Here is a 13154-nt window from a genome sequence, read left to right as displayed (position 1 = left end):
ATGGTGAAGTACTTCTTGGTCCTCGCGTTATCCCGTTACGCGGTATCGGTTTTCTTGACTTTGAAGCGGCATCGCCGACAGACAAGCCAAATTCTTTCACGTCCTGGACGTTCGTCAGCCACGTAGTCTATGGTCTGCCCTTTCCTCTCTTTTATGTAGTCATGGAAGGCACATTTTAACAATATGGTCATCGTGTACAGCGGCGATGGCGAAGTACAGCGCCATATATTTCAGCAGTGAAACTACGCCATGTTTTTTTTCCCAGACTGTTTCTTCACATTCTCTATATATCTATTTGTTGGTTTGTTCGATATTGAGCATATATATTAAACAGTATTTAATAAATTCATTGTAAGCAATTAACGGATAAATAGAAGTGAAATTTGTCATGTCATTACTCAATTAGCGTATCAATTGTATAATTTATCGTATGTCAAGATGACTGTATTAGCGCTTGTACATATAGCAGTAAGACTAGATATTTGTTCTAAGCCTAATTGTGATATTAAAATATATCAATATAGTAAAACTGGTTTGTTTTCACTCTTTGGTTGTCCTTCTTCAAGTTTTGTTAGAATTTTAGAGCACATTAGAGTTATTAGACTTACATTTTCGGCGTATTATCTGATATTCGTAAACTAAGGACGCTAATAACGAAAATATTCGTACACTGACCCGTCTTTTTCTGTCTCAGTCGCACGCGCATGATTTTGTGCCTGTCCCGATCGCATAGTGGCATGGCCGCCAGGATCATCTTCGGGACAGCTATATAATTATACTTGTTCGATAGAGATAGGAAATGGCGTGTTAAGGTACGAAATTCTTCGTACTTAGCGTCCTTACTTTAAGTAGATGTAAACTTTCTTTTATAACCTCGTACGGCCCAAGGTCCTACCTATGAAATTTAAATCATATTCAATTGAAATAAAGTTGAATTTCTTTTGTTTCGTTCAATTTTCTAACAAAACAAAACTATTCCCCACACAATAGGTTCAAATTTCAAGGGCAAAATTTTGGATATTTCATTTGTATGGCTGGGCAGGAGGATAAATAACTTCCTATTATTACTAACTAACTATGAGTCTAGTGCAGAGGTCGGCAAACTTTTGAGAAGGCCAACCGCAGAAATCACTAGTTTTAGGAACCTTAAAGAGCAAACGTTGTTTTCCTTGGTTTTGGATGTTCAACTGTTAGTATTTTGAGTGGGTTAAAGAGCCGCGTGCGGCTCGCGAGCCACGGTTTGCCGACCCGTGGTCTAGTGTAAACGTTCTCAAATCAGGGGAAATGCAATGAAACATAAAACTATGCAATATACGATTTATTTTTTAATATTTGTAAGCACAATAATTTTGCTTTGTCTGTCATATGCTTTAAAGAAGCAGGTACAAGTGATGTTTACAACACTTAAAACCTATACACATTTCACAACTGTGTTAAAATGTCTCAACAATGTGTCTTACAGTATTCATAATGATAATCACTTTGTGACAAATAGTACCAAAATGTTTACGTTTTTCCATCAGAGATCTATGAGGATGCTTAGCGAGGGATGCTTGTTATGAACCAATAGAATCACTGAATTTACTTATCCTCGCTCAGCGCAGTTCTAGCACAGAATAAATAATAGTACTACCGTACAGAAATGACACTTTCTACAAAACCGATGTTACACCGATTCAGAGACGAATCATGCTATTCCTTTTTAATGTAGGGCACTATCCCTTTTGGCTATTTAGGGTTGTCAAAATTCAAGTCATTATCTTATCTGTGGTGGTGCACGCAAAGGGACGTCAAGTTGTGCCAACCCTAATAATTGCTCGGAGCAATACGAAGCCGAGAATAACTGAAAGGTGTCGCCCCACTGGTTCTAGTACGATATTATATGGGTCCATAACAAACACATCCCCCGCTACGCATCCTCGCACATCTCTGTTAGAAACGCATCCTGAATGTGGTATTATATTTATAAAAATATATCATTAACGAACGGTACTATTTCATTCCATCTGAGTCAGAGAAGCATTATAATGATTTAATAATAGACATAAAAATAATATGTATTAAATAGTTGTATGGTATGGTACTTATAATTCTTCCGTTTCAATACGATATTTCCTGTAATCGTTTCATAGGTATCAAGAATACGATCGTTCAAAATGCAAGAATTATAATTAATAGTAAGGAATATAAATAGATACATCTATATTACAACAATAACTCTTAAATAAGGTGTAATACTAGCAGTTATATAACAACCAAAATTCATGAAAAAGTAGTTACTTTTATACTTATATATCATAGAGCAAATATACTAATTTATCTGTTCTGAAATTGACCATTCGGACAGATAATTTAGTAACTGCAAAAACGCGGTACAGTTAGCAACAGCGGTTAACATTTTGAACTTTATCTACATGTTAATAAGGTTGAAAACTTAAACGACTCGTTGCTTAGACAGAAAGCTTTCTTATACGCTACTATACCCTCTAAAGTTAATCTTACTTGTAAGATTACTGTGACGGTACCTTCACACTTCTAAGATGCAATGAGCTTTAATTATACAATTTTTATTTACACTTACACAAGGTATTTTATTGTATGAATTTTCTCAAATGATTTTTACGCGTCAGACCTTAATTTGTTAAACAAAATCCTTTGTTTCTTTTGTGCAGCGGTTACAAATGCGGTAGCACCAAACTCGTTTAAAAGAAAGTCTACCGTCCTCTGATGGTTATACATCACCCAAACTCCTTATCTCAGAATGAGCAGTTGCATAAATTTGAACCTTATTACTACTACAATAGTTGTTTTTAACGACATGGTTGCTTCGGCACGCGCTTAAGGCGCCTCTCCATAAAATAAACTAAGGCTTTCGTTTAACGGATAATGGTCTGAGGCGTAAAAATAATTTGAGAAGATTCATACTACAATTCAAATGTGACAACAACGAAAAATCTGAAACTGTATGAGATTTATATGTAATGCCCAAATTAATAAAATCGAAAATAGATTGACAATAATAGAGTAAGACAAAATGTATTTCTAAACAGAATTCCAGCTCATTGCATTTCATTAAATAACATTCTTGTTAAACAAGAGAAATCATATATCCTTAAAATTGTGCTGTCAATAAATAGGTATTTAAGTTAACTTTTATCACAATGTATTTGTATTACCAACAATATAAAAATAAATGCTTGCGCGACTTGGCTCTCGGGGAGGCCAAAAGACTAGGGACACTGGTTTTATACGCGAAGGCACTGCTGTCAGTATTGGTTTGCAATACCATGTATCTGAGCTACAGTAAACTTAGACCATTACTATGTTGTCACGTACATTTTACTCAAGCTTTGTATGCAAATTAACGAAACTTGACCATTTAAACACACAAATTCATAAAAACGATACACGCCACGTTATTGTAAGTATTCATAGGTATCTAAGTATGTGTCGCGCACCGGAGTCGGCTTCAGGACGGTTTTTAAAGGGTAGATACGAGTACTTACCTAAACTCTATAGGTAACATAAGTTATTGTATTAGGTACTGACAACGAAAATATTATAGTTTTTATTAGTTGAGGAAAAACGCGAGTTAGAGGCAAATGCACAGAGTACAGAATTTCCACGGTACAAATTCTGTACTTTGCGGACAATAATCAGTTCAATGTTTGCCAATCTAAAACATACATTCCTATATTCTGATAGCTTAATAATTGCGAGTAAAACACAATTTTATTTCTCTTGTCATTCGAATATAAGAGGTACAGTCAGCTGCATAGAAAAGTTACCCCCCTGCATAGAAATTTGTGTAATAATGTTTGTTTGTTTGTATGCAAAGGTGCCAAGCGAATAGTATTACTGACTCTACAATATTGGACTTTGATATTTAATTATAGTAATTGGTAAGTTCTCGTTTTTTTTCTAAATTCTTTCGTAAAATTACTCGGCAAAAGCACAACTCCGGTTATCGGCTACACCATGAATAACAATAATAAGGGTAATCTTTAACAGATGGTAGCTCAAATACAATCGCATTTATCGCTTAATATGGTAAAATCGTACAAAAATATAACATTAATATTTTACAACAAAACGGTAATATTCCTGATTGTGTTTAATCAAAGGCACCATATCATAATAAACTATTCTATAGCATGTACGAGTATATGACGTTTGTACATCGAAAGAAGGCTCAAGTTTCCGCTTTACTGTATTTCAAGGTCTTGCTCAAAATCTGCTTGCAGTTTGTGAATAAATTAGGCACGTTGAATTTTCAAAAATATTTTAAATCAAAATTCGTAGACCTCCATACTCGTAACTTACGCGGTTTAGTGCCTTTTTTCGAGGAACCTGACTATCATATTTTTGATACCTACCAAAATATTTACATTTAACATACTACGATCTTCTTTTTATTACTACTCGGCAACTTTAGAAGTTCGTGTAGCTAAACTTATTCATAGGTTCCTACGCTTATGTCTGTCTGAAACTGGAAAGGGGGTCGTAAAATTTCTCTTTCACACTTGGCTAGTTGTAACTAGAAAGAATGAAAAAGAAATTCACCCTGATTTTCACATCTATTGACGGAGAATACGGTTTATTTGAAATAAGTTATATCAGAGATACATTCACAACAAAAAAATATACCTATGATACATATTATTCGACACCTTACTTATAAAGCCATTAAATTTTGTTTCCCTTCATATAACGCCATGTTTATATTCTATCAGTTGTATTTTGTATTAAAGCACCTTACACGCTAATATTATTTTTTGTATAGCTACAACACTTATCTACTTATATAAATCATGTAAGTTTTCATCTTTATAAATCTATTCGTTAATAATCTGTGAATATATTTTAGCAACAATACAATATACTTTCGGAATATCAACGGGAGGTATTTGTAATTCTAATTACCTATTGGAAGATAAAATATTTTAATGTGATGTATATTATTTTAGGTATTTTCTTTGTTTTGTGCAAGATATTATATATACTTTCAATCAACAAAACAATTTGTAACGTGCAGAATTTTTCATCGTGAGATACTTACTTTCATTCATTTAATCTCATTTATCATATTGCACCTCATAATCAGATCTCAACCAGTAAACTTATTTTTAAACAGATCAAAGCAAAATTATTTAACTTAAAAAAATAACCGAGAGTGGTACCTAATCATATGTTAAGAGTTAAACATCTAGGTAAAAATAAAATAGGGGGTACCTACCTATCAACTGTTTCACAGTTTCCATTGAAGTGTTAAGCAATAATTTTATTATTTCACAACGCGGAATAAAATAAACATAACAAAAATAAATGGTCATAATGTCGAAATAGTTGAAATGAAAATGTTGATACCTACCTAAATGGAGTAATCTTTCGCCAATACCCTTTAGTTTCACTCGTCATACGCGATACAGGCACCATACTAATCTATGCTGTTGTTCTACACAGTAGACATACGACTTCGTTTCGAAATATACCTCCCATCCCTGCTTTAGCTTAAATTTCTATATATTACGAAAAAAGGGCAGCTTTTACTTCACTTTTAAAGACAAAGTTATGAAAAATTATCACATTGGACATAGAAACAAAGTGAAGTAAAAGTTGCAACGGTGATGACGCTCTATTCCGAATTTCTCAATGCTTAAACATACGTATACTCGTGAGACGTTAGACCAGGCAGCCGTCGTTGAGGCCGTTGTTGAGTTTGGTTTGCGAGTCGGGGACGGTCGCAGGGTACGTATGGCACTGCTGCGTGCTCAAGTTGTAGTTGGCCTCGGCGTCGTAGTACTCTTGTTCAGACTCGATCGGGACGAGGAGGTTTGTGGTCTTAGATATGAAGCCGTCCGTCGTGACGAACGTGTCAGGGTTGGTCTGTAGGCTGAGCACGCTGTCGGGCCGGGTGTAGTCGCCCTCTATGATCTGGGACATGTAGAGGGGCTCGATGGACGCGATGGGTTCTATGTCCCCGGGGAAGCTGGTGGCCGAGGCGAGGATGTTGGCGGATTCGGGGCGGATGTAGGGGCTCTGCTCGAAGGCGGGGAATGTGTTGGTGTCGTAGCGGACGAGGTTGTAGCTGGGGTTCGTGGGCGAGGCCCGCGCTCCGTTCTTGACGCACGAGGCTTTGTGCACATTGAGCATTTCCAAGAGCTGCCGCCTCTCCACTTCGAGGTCCTGAAGAGATAAAACATCAGTTAAATTCCAACTTAATTTTTTCATCATATGCATTCCAATCTTGTAATGACTCGATATAAATAATATGTAGGTGATACGTTGAACAAATGTACACCTTAGTTTTGGTTGTTTATCAGTATCTAAGTCTCCTCATATACAAAGCATGAAGAATCTTCATTGAAGATACGGTAGGTACATACGTAAGCTCCAAAGAGACTTGTGTTTTAAAATAAGTGAACAACCAAGAAAATATCCGCATACTCTCCCTACTTACGTTCAGCCTAATCTCGGCTTATCTTAACGAGTTGGGCCATAAAATAACGTGTTTGGGCATTTGAGGTGATAAATGGCATGTGTCCTTCTGTGACTTTAACTCATCGTCCAGGCCATATATCAACTGCAAAAAATCGTTTTATTTATTTATTTATTTATTTATGTTACAGAGAACCAACAGCTTTAAACTTACAATAGGACAACAAGATTAATACAGGAACTCACAAGTAATTACCAAAGTATACAAAAATATGAGGAACGAATGTGAGCGTTTCAGTGAGTGGAAGTCTCATCTTGAAACGGTGATTTTTGCCTATCTGCCCTAATATAAACGCTCCCTAGAGAACTCGGGGTAGGTCTGTAACCAACTAAGAAAAAAGCGTCTTTTGACTGAAATGGTGGTAAGTACCTTCAACTGCGCCTTCAGGTCTATGTTCTGGTTCTCAAGCACCTCGCTCTCGGAGACCAGGTTGACGGTGCGCTCCCGTTTCTTCAGTCTGCACTTGGTGGCTGCGATTTTGTTGCGCTCTCTTCGTCGCCGCCGCCGTTCCTCGTCTTCGGGCGTAAGCTGAGGAGGGAACATACTAATAGTATGACATTTTGAAGAAAAAAAAAACCCTATCGAGTCTATTATAGACTATACAAGTAGTACAATTAGAAGTATTAGAACAAATTAAAATATTTTCAGAAAATATTTTAATTTGTTTTTATTTCAAGTAGCAACACTACTATATAAACAAGTACATTAACTACTTCTACTAAGTGTACTTTTCAGTTTATACAAGTAGTGTCCGATAGAACGACAACGTTTTTCGTGGCTGTGTAATGTAATGGCCCAGTTTCATTGGGCGATAACTCGGTCGATAATAACGATATGAGTGAAAGTCGCTAGGTGGTATAACGACTAGCGAAACTTATAATACGAGTAGCATGCGTTTTGGAAATCTCCTGCACCCCGCATACGGGCCCTGTCGACCAATGAAAACAGTTCCCTAAATTCGGGCCCTATGGCATGCTTTATGAAAATCTCCCGCACCCCGCGGGCCCTATCGACCTCTGCAACTGAGCCATAAAGCAATACGGGAAACCACCACAAGCCTGGCAGGTGTAATGTGCCCGTGGTGAAAAAATGTCGTGCTGATGACGATAGGCTCGTATATCGAACAGAGGAGTCATTCTTTCAAAATTTTCAATTTGATTGAAGTTTTTTATTGCCGATTTAAATTAGGTGTCTGCTACAATTTTAAGCCACGGACTGTCTTTTGCACAAAAAAATAAATAATAATTTATTAATTCGATTTAAAGATCCTAAGAGATTAGAATACTAATGCTGATGTGCAAATGAGGCTATAGGTAGCTAAATAAATTATTCCGACGCCATAGTTCTTTTACAACCACGTACTATCGAGGAAGTGAATTCACACGTAGCGGCGGATATTCAATTCGCTTGCCGAGTGCATTGCCTCTAACGAGCCAGTACTGGCTAATGTTGGAAATGGAATGGAACTGTTGACTTAGTTACTTAGTATGATAATATGTATAGAAACACGACAGTTCACATTGTTGCTACGGCTAGCTTCGTTACCATTATTTACACCATTACACCGCGCACATAGCCATAGGTATGACTAAGATCCATTGTCAGACTTATGTTAAATATGTGATGTTACTGATGTTTTAAAACAACTGTTAAATAGGGAATTAGAGACGCGCGTCATTATTTGAGAGACCTGATTTTACCGGACACAAGATACATCGGCTCCCTCCGTACCCGTAGCGAACGATACGCTAATGTCTCTGTCGCACTAATATGTAAGAGTGATAGAGAGAGATCCATTTCGTTGGCTACGGCGCAAACGATTGGCATCTCGGCTAGGCCCTCTGATCTTCTCTGTATGCATCTAAGTTTAGCAAATACGCTGTGAGTGTGCAAGTACTCGTATTTTTGTTGTAGATTGTGCACTTTTCGCAAGCCTTGCACGACTTGCACTAATTAAGCGTACAATTTGAAGTAAACATGCTTGCGTACAAGTGTACTTGTAAGCATTTTTGTAAAGATGTCCACCAACTGCAAGCCTAGTAGGTACATAGCCAACGTGTAGATACATAATACTGGTTCACGAGGCGATGAGTCTAACAAATCATGAGAATAATATTTAGTGCATTCACAATCAAGCCTTTGCACGCTGCTATAAAACTTCAATAGCACCGTGCATTACAATGCAGCCGCCGTAGCCATTAAAGCTAGTTAAGATATTCGCAATCGTTCGTTTCTGTCTATTCCGAGCATTGGACTAGGTTACTCATAAACATTTTACTGCGTTTTTGCTTAAGGTCAAGCGTGCAGTAAGTTATAAATTAACTGATTACAAGTAAGATAATACAAAGTAAACACCTTGTGTTTCAGTGAATAATCAGGAGCTGATATTTAACCGGCAGGAAAAATCTTAGATCAATTTAACGGCGTAATTGCCACGGCTACTTTAATTTTTTAAATCTAAAATGGTTTAAATGTTCTTAAGTTAAATCAATCGGTTGATTTAATTTAAGAGTTCGTTTGTTCTTTTTACTAACGCCTATGTATAGGTACAGGGTTGTAAGAATACCTACCTATTTAGTCTGGCTTCTTTTGTAGCTTTCAAACGATTTAATTGACTCATCAGTTTACTTATTTTTTGAGGTGGCTTCTTTAAACCGGTTTTGTAAGACACATAATTATATTAATTGGTAGGTAATTAAAATGTCCATAAAGTTACAATAATACTAATAATTAATTAGCATAGCGTTTTGCAACTGAAACGAAAGATGGTTCGAGTCAGACCAAGATAAGTTGGCAGCGATTTTGACAGTCCCGACAGTGCGTTATTTTAAACGTCAAACAAAGTAGATCATAATTTCATGACGTTTACTTAACACTTGCACAGGCTGGGCTATCAAAATCGCCGACAATTTATCTTGGTCTGACTCCATGTGGATCTATTTTGGCAAAATTTTCGTCGGAACTTTTGTGCTATCTTACTGCTAACAGGGACAGGAAAACAACTATGTATGCCTTTCGCTGTCCGTCTCATCAGAAACGATAGATATAAATGATATAGGTAACAAAGCCCCATTTACTCGGTGCGAGCACTTGCATGCAATATTCGATACATTGCTAACTACAGAGATAGATCGACCAAATACCGCAATGTAACGAAAATCGCATGCAAGTTCTTGATTCGTCTAAATGGGGCTTAACTCCGTATAATAGTAATGTCAACCACGTTTCAAATGCTTACCCCTTCGCTCTTAGTCGTGTGCGTGTGACTGCTGTCATAATCCTCATCGCTGTCCTCCCTCTTCATCCTCTTGATGCCTATGTCCGTGTCGCTGCCGGACATCTTGCGTTTCGACTCGATGGACAGCTTCAAACCAGCCTTTATTAGTTCCGAGCAAGTCTGTAAAGCAAAAACAGACGTATTAATTAGGTGATGTGTGATGTGTTTGTAGATATAGTCGTACCATGCTAAATTTTGATACCAAGTGTTATGTCAAGTATGGAGCTTGTAGGTTAAGTTAGCCTGGTTGGTTCGTAAAGGGGCTAACATGGTCGATTTTATGTCCGATATTAAGGACAGCAGTCGTCACTTGTTAGCAAGTATCTGTGTGCTTGCATAAAAGGGCCAAATACTTAATATTGGGCATTAAAGCGATCGTTTTACCTTATCTACTATTTATTGTGACTGCAGATGGCCCAAAAATACGTTGAAAAATGCCACTGTATATTGTTGATAATTTTCACAAACGTGCGTTTGTGTATCAAAGTTAAAGACTTCACCTTAAGATAATTCGCTTTTTTGTAAAATGATATAAGTTCAAATTTTAATGTCCTTTTGTAAAAAATAAAAACGTTCGAGTAAATAAGAAATAAAGTCCTAAAATATTTTTGATCATCTTATTTTTGGGCCGTCCTGTACTTGAAGATATAAAATAATAGCGGACAAACATACATACATACATACATACGGGTCTAACTGAGAACCTTTTTTTTGGAAGGCGGTTAAAAAGTACTTTTATATTGTATGCCTTTGCTAGATTTATATTGTAGCCTTTTACGCTTTTCTGTTTCGCGAGATCTTAAGATCTTTGCCAGTTGCCACCAAATAATTCAATTAAAATGTAAATCCATGTTGATTTTTATGTATAGCTCATGTAATGAATAAAATCGGATGTAAAACATGAATATATTTACATTAGCAAATTATTGTTACGTTACACCAACTAAAATTATGCTCAGAGCTATGATGCAATCTATGTGTAGCTCAATTAATAGGCAAAATCGTGATAAAAGATTAAGCAATTGCGTGTACAACTCAAAAAGAAAATTGCTGATTATTATCCGACCAACAATGGAAGGACATCTAGACCCGGACATTGAGTATGCAAATAACATTGACATAAACTTTGCTGGTCTACCAGCCTATCTTGTAATGGTCATCATTCTTAATTCTATTAGAATAAAGCTAATTTTTCAATGGCATGCTAAGCATAATAGAGTTGGGACTAGGGTTAGCAGATATCATGAGTATATTTATTTCTTTAAATGCAAATACATATGTTGTGGCCAGAATTTACAATATTATTTCATGAGGTAGCAATCATTTAACCAAATGATAAAAAAGCCACTTAATAAAAAAGTCAAACCTAAACTAACCATATTAGGAAGTTATCAATTCCTAAATGGCATTTCATGAAATGATCAAATTCTATCATCTGGCCACGACACATATGATTGTTGGATAGGCAGCAGGTACTGAGGCCCATTTCTCGAACGGTATAAGGCTAATATTATTAGTTCACGAACTGTCAAATCGTATAGTTACCATGGCAACACACTAATAATATTAGACCAATACCGTTCGAGAAATGGACCCCTGCCCTCAGTAATAGACGGAACACTGCGCATATCCCACCCCAATCGCAAAAAGCAGTACCTATTATATGTTAAAACGTGTATCGGTATCTGTCTGTAACATCATAGCTTCCAAATGGATGAACTGACTGAAGTACATTTTTAAAAATCTAGTATTATATTATCGAGATGGTCTTTGTGGCCGCATAAACATCTACACGCGAGTGATATGTAAAGTGTGAGGTAAACTGAAATACGCTCGTTCCCAAATACCCTTTACATATATTTGTGCAGTTATTTATTCTGTCTCTTTCTATATTATCATGATTTCAGTGAAGGGTAAACCTAAATCAGCTCATTCGAAACTACCCATTTAGTTTATGTCAATGCTCTGTCTCTCCTATGAAAACCATTTGTTAGTTTTATAGGTAGGTCGATCTAAATTACGTTAATCTCAACTACCCTTTTTCCAGCATACTTACATTCTGGCTCTTTCTTTCTTATGTGCTCAGTATGTTTGTTGCATGTCTACAAATTAGTATATAAGTAACACGGTTTGACAATGACAACTCACTACACCCTAGCTACAGAAGCTCCTACCTCAACAGTCTTATATAGACTTTATTTCGGTAAATGGATCGTAGCTGTTATGTTACCTATTTATATATATTTTTTAATCTTATTTATTTTGTAAGCCATACATCTTAAGATTAAGTACCTATTTTATTTTATTTAATTTAATAAAGATTTATTAAATCTATACCTAGTAGAGTTAACAACCTAAACATACGCGTTTAAGTTTATTCAGCAAAATTTATTAAAAACCTAAACAGCGGAGTTAACAAGCAATTGTTCACCTGAAGTCGCTGTGACTTTTACATGGCATGATTTTTGTCAATTAGCCTTACCCTTACCACGACTGCCTTAGTTACTGTCTTAGTTGTGTCAAAGGACGTATTAGCTAACGTCTGCGTAACTTACTTTCTACACATCTCGCTCGCACTAATATGCCAATACGAGCACGATACATAGAAAGTAAGTTACGCTCACGCTAGCGAATGTCATTGTCAAACTGGTTGTAGCCAGATAGGTATTTTGTCAGGTTGTCTATCCCGCAACGCAACCCTAGATGTGTAATTTTAATGGTTATTCAACATGTATTAGCAGTTTTTATGCGTGAGATTCTCTATCAATCAATGCCAATTCGTATTCAATGAATGTGTTTTTTTTTTATCTGCGCAATGTTATGATTCATGATCTGCCTTGATAGGATAAATTCAAGGTTCTGATTGAAAAACCATAATAATCTTAATATGTCAATTACTTTACAATTGTAATAACTGTATGACCATTGTGTGGAGAAAAATTGTTTCTTTTTCTCATATTTTAAACGTCCGCTCATTGTCTAGGCTGGTGTTAAAAGGTATTCAACTCACGCAATTTAACTTTAATGCAAGACATTTAATGATTTTACCTGTACAACAGTTTAGTTATAAACTATACTAATTTAAAAAAGTTCCAACATCAAATATCTTTCTTAAGCCCAAACACTGAATAAGAGGTCTGAGAGGGTTTTGAGCTACATAATACATTTGCATGCACAAATGCCATAGCTTTTAGTGTATTATCTTCTTCTACAACACCACTGAAACCACACCTGTCTTTTTTTAATATACTACGTCGGTAGCAAACAAGCATACGGCCCGCCTGATGGTAAGCAGTTACCGTAGCCTATGGACGCCTGCAACTCCAGCGTTATATGCGCGTTGCCGACCCTAACACCTCGCACCCTCGTTGAGCTCTG

General features: G+C 36.4%; 1 protein-coding gene across 1 annotated transcript in view; it reads right to left on the bottom strand.

Moving 5' to 3' along the window:
* Positions 1-1303: 1303 nt before the first annotated feature.
* LOC133525656 (activating transcription factor 3) overlaps positions 1304-13154 on the bottom strand; it is an 80159-nt gene continuing 68308 nt past the window's right edge. Inside the window, exons 4-6 of the mRNA XM_061861992.1 lie at positions 9738-9896; positions 6869-7027; positions 1304-6186 (exon numbers count right to left, since the gene is read on the bottom strand). Coding sequence (XP_061717976.1) covers positions 5683-6186; positions 6869-7027; positions 9738-9896 — 822 coding nt within the window. The 3' untranslated portion in view covers positions 1304-5682. The remainder of the gene's footprint in view (positions 6187-6868; positions 7028-9737; positions 9897-13154) is intronic.

Source organism: Cydia pomonella, chromosome 15 (genome assembly GCF_033807575.1).
Source record: "Cydia pomonella isolate Wapato2018A chromosome 15, ilCydPomo1, whole genome shotgun sequence".
Lineage (NCBI taxonomy): Eukaryota > Metazoa > Arthropoda > Insecta > Lepidoptera > Tortricidae > Cydia > Cydia pomonella.
This window is presented reverse-complemented; position numbering and strand designations above follow the sequence as displayed.